The sequence below is a fragment of the Lathamus discolor genome, chromosome 2, assembly GCF_037157495.1.
Source record: "Lathamus discolor isolate bLatDis1 chromosome 2, bLatDis1.hap1, whole genome shotgun sequence".
Lineage (NCBI taxonomy): Eukaryota > Metazoa > Chordata > Aves > Psittaciformes > Psittacidae > Lathamus > Lathamus discolor.
Window position 1 is genome coordinate 146,778,862 of NC_088885.1, and position 4,172 is coordinate 146,783,033.

The 4,172-nt window shown below is 52.8% G+C and overlaps 1 protein-coding gene across 1 annotated transcript; it reads left to right on the top strand.

Moving 5' to 3' along the window:
* The first annotated feature begins 764 nt into the window (after window positions 1-764).
* CCN3 (cellular communication network factor 3) lies at window positions 765-3,763 on the top strand. The gene is given in 5 exon segments (XM_065669437.1): window positions 765-1,242; window positions 1,462-1,713; window positions 3,520-3,551; window positions 3,554-3,595; window positions 3,597-3,763. Coding segments are annotated over 5 exon segments (864 nt in total). The 5' UTR covers window positions 765-854; the 3' UTR covers window positions 3,747-3,763.
* The last annotated feature ends 409 nt before the right edge of the window (window positions 3,764-4,172 follow it).

The following is a 4,172-nucleotide window of genomic DNA, read 5'->3' on the forward strand; positions in this document are numbered from 1 at the left end:
GCATTCCTGAGGCCTGACATATCAGCTCTGCATCTCCCATGGCTGCACATGCCATGGGAGCACCAGGGGCTCTGCTACCCTATCAACTCATTGTGTGTACAGAGCATGGAGGGCTGCCTGCACAACTTCTCTTTCCCACCAGCTGATGTACTCACAGCCCCCTGGTAACGAACAGCACCCATGACTTGAAACTGAAGAGTTTAATGAGGAGCACCCTTCACCCCCACAACCCCTCGTCATCACGAGGTCCATTTTCAGCCTCTGTAATGCCCACAAAGCTCAGGAGGCCTCGCACCAGGGCCAGAAGCAGTGTAGCCTTGAGAGACGGTTGTGTTTGGGGCAGCCAGTCTCAAATGCCAAGCACTGCCCAACCATACCGGTCGTGCCAGAGGCTGTGGTGTAGCCCCTCAACAGCAGGGACAGCATCATGCTGCCCCACAATTGACAGCCCGGCGGCAACAGCTCCCCTGGGAGATGCCTGCAGGCAAACAGGGTGGGTTGCGGGCTGTAGGGACTGGCTGAGGGCGCATCCCCGCCCGGGGCAGCCCCTCACCTCAGGCGCTCCGCCGGCCCGACCGCACGAAGGGGCCGGCTCTGTCGTCGGGACTCCGGTCCCCCCTCCACATAACGCCCCCGGAGCCTGGCTGGGCAGGGCCGTGCGGGGCTGGGGCGGGGGGAGCAGAGCTCCCTGCCCGGCTCCGGCTCCAGCTCCAGCTCCAGCTCCCGCCCCCGGGCCGCGCTGCCCGTCGCGGGGGTGGCGGCGGAGGGGGGTCCCCGACGGGCTCCATATAAGCGGCTGCAATGGCTCTGCCGGCAGAGCCGAGCGGCGCGACGGGGAGGCGGTGGCCGGGACCATGGCGACGGGCGCCGGGCAGGGCCTGCCCGGGCTGCTGCTCCTCCTCCTGCTCCGGCCGTGCGAGGCAAGTGCGGGGCGCCCGGCGGGTGTGGGGGGAGCCGGCGGCCGGGCCGGCTCCCGTGACCCGGCCCTTGGGGCCACTTTGTCCCCGCAGGTGAGCGGCCGGGAGCCGGCGTGTGCCCGCCCCTGCGCCGGGCGCTGCCCGGCCGAGCCGCCGCGCTGCGCCCCGGGGGTGCCCGCCGTGCTGGACGGCTGCTCCTGCTGCCTGGTGTGCGCCCGGCAGCGCGGCGAGAGCTGCTCCGCGCTGCTGCCCTGCGACGAGAGCAGCGGCCTCTACTGCGACCGCGGCCCCGAGGAGGGCGGCGGGGCCGCCGGCATCTGCATGGGTAGGTGGCGGCGGGGCTGGGGGGCCGGCAGCGCGCCCCGGGGCGGCGCGGGGCCTCTCCGCAGGGGCTGCCGCTGAGCCGCTCCTCTCTCGCCTGCCTTCGGGCCGAGCAGCTCCTCCGAGGGCTGCCTGCGGGCAGGGGCGCTGTGGGATGTGTCAAGCGCGGCCCGCTCACGGGTAGAGTGCCCTCTCGGTGAAATGCATTCGCTTTGCTCGCTAGTGCTGGAGGGAGACAACTGCGTGTTCGACGGCATGATTTATCGCAACGGGGAGACCTTCCAGCCCAGCTGCAAGTACCAGTGCACCTGCCGAGACGGACAGATCGGCTGCCTGCCCCGCTGTAACCTGGACCTACTGCTCCCCGGCCCCGACTGCCCTTTCCCCAGGAAAGTCGAAGTCCCTGGAGAGTGCTGTGAGAAGTGGATCTGCGACCCTAAAGATGAAGTGATTTTGGGAGGTTTTGCTATGGCTGGTGAGGAAATGAAAACTAATTGTCAGAGTCATTGTGAGGAGGAGGTGATGCCACACTGGAAATATCCATGGGGTTGCCAAATCTAAGACACAGTGCTTTGTGCAGTCGTTTTTTTATGATCCTTTTTCTCATCTAGAGTCACTAGTAAGTATAACAGTGGTTATGAATAAAGGCAGAGCTTGATAGGTAAAAGGAAATATAGGCAAAGGATGAATGTGCATAGCAGTTTTTAAAGGTAGTTAAGTGAGCTCCCAAGTCTGAAATTGCTGTTTATCTGGTACAGGGTAGTACTGCAAGTAGAATAAAACAGGGATGAGATCATAATCCTCCAAATATTACCCCCTAAATCAAAGCTGCAGTCTTGCCAGTTGCTGGGCAAGAATATCATTACATCATAAATATTATTGTAATGGCTTAGTCTACACAAGACTTTCCCCCCCTCCCCTAATTCCCCAGCTATTACAAGTGGTCAGCATGGCAGCTAAAATGCCAACAAATTCCTGCCTGTCTGTGCTAGAGCTCTCACCATTATTGTTGGCATTAAAAGCATTACAAAGTGCTCGGAGAAGCAGTGGTTATGAGCACAGTGAGGGAATCTGAAAAAAACCCCCATCCCATTCCAAAACACAGAACTCACAAAGTGCTTTTGTAATTGAAAAAAGCTACCTAATACTTCCCCCCCCCACCATTTTCTTACTGAATTAGACTATCAGTTGAACATGAATTTTCATAAACTACTTTTACTGAGGGTTGAGGGCACTGCATTCTCTTCCAGTCACTGCTCTTAGTGGTTTTAAGCGGTTAGTTATGCTGAAACTCAGATAATCCATTTGAAAAACAAGGAAGGATCCAGGAAGAAAAGCCATAATAACTTTTCACAGGGCTACGAAGTGTTCGTTGTCAGACACATAAGGTCCAAAGAAAAAAGCTTTCCACCTTTCCACTGTCCTTTCCTTTGATTTATCTGACCAGTGACAAGCTAATCCATAAAATGCCTATGGATGGATTATCTGCATTCTTTCAAGCAACAGCCATCCCTCTTGGGAGGCCACCCTGGAGCTTTACCATGCAAAAGGCAGAAGTGCTGATGTAGAGAAACTTAACAGCCAGAGCTGTGACTGACAGCTCAGTTGTGTTGCCTCATTCTCTTTACTCCTCTGATAACTGCTGGACCAAACCATACAGTTAGTAATATTTCCAGAACACAGCTTAACACTGGCATGAGGGCAGGACGATGATCAGACATGGCTTGGCTTTGAGTAGCTGTTATGACTCCTGGAAATTACTCCATTCTTCTCACCCATCACCCTGGCTATAATCTGTCAATAATCGAAAGGATCAGGTGACTTTCTGACTCTTGGAAAGCAAGGCCTTTATTTCCATGCTGATTATTAGTTTAGAGGATCATTCAGCCTCTCTCAAAACATATCTAATATATTTTTTTATGTAGCTTTAGAACAAATTGTGAAGTATTTCCATTTGAAGAGAGAGGAATAAGGAGTTATTAAAGCAAAAGTTCTAAACTGGTTAAAAATTTGGCAATGAGTCTTCCAGCTTATGGACTTGTGTGGAACTGGATCTAAATGCTTTCCTGATTCTGAGTTGTGCACCTTTCTGTTATTTTTAGATGCAGGAAGTTGCTATCCAGGGGCTCCTAAGAGGCAGCTTTTAAAATTCCTAAATTCTGACAAAAGCATGGATTTGGACCTTTCTTTGTCTCTTTGTTCCTTCCCAGATGTTATAAAACTCAGATACTGGGTTTTCACACAAACTTCTAATAAAATTCTGTGGGGATTTTGTCTCCAGCCTACAGGCAAGAGGCCACGCTCGGGATCGGTTTTGTATGGTGTCAGATTCAAGTGCCAATTGTATTGAGCAGACAAACAGAATGGAGTGCATGTTCCAAAAGCTGTGGAATAGGCTTTTCCACCCGTGTTACCAACAGAAATCAACAGTGTGAGATGGTGAAGCAGACACGACTTTGCATGATAAGACCTTGTGAAAATGAAGAGCCATTTGATAAGGTATGCTGAAAAGAGTGGCAATGGAGCAGTGTCTTCGGCTGTTAATTCCAAGGTTGCGATATTGGTCTAGAATGCTCAGATATGCAACATGTAGTAGATGCCCCATCGCTGGCAACATATAAGTGCAGGCTGGATGTGGTTCTGGGCAAACTGATCTAGTTGAAGATGCTCCTTGCAGGGGAGGTTAGACTAGATGGCCTTTAAAGGCCCCTTCCAACCCAGATCATTCAATAACAATTTGAGCCATCCCAAACAGATCAGTTGTATTGTGTAGTGCAGACTGTTTCAGCAGCTCACGCAGACTAACTTCTCCCACAAATGCAATTGTACTACCCCTTCTGTGTACTTGCTCCAGTCCTTGCAGAATGGGTATGTCAGATTTCTAGTCTGTTAAGCATCTGGAACTGCAGTAGAAATGTGTGAAAATCCTGCAAA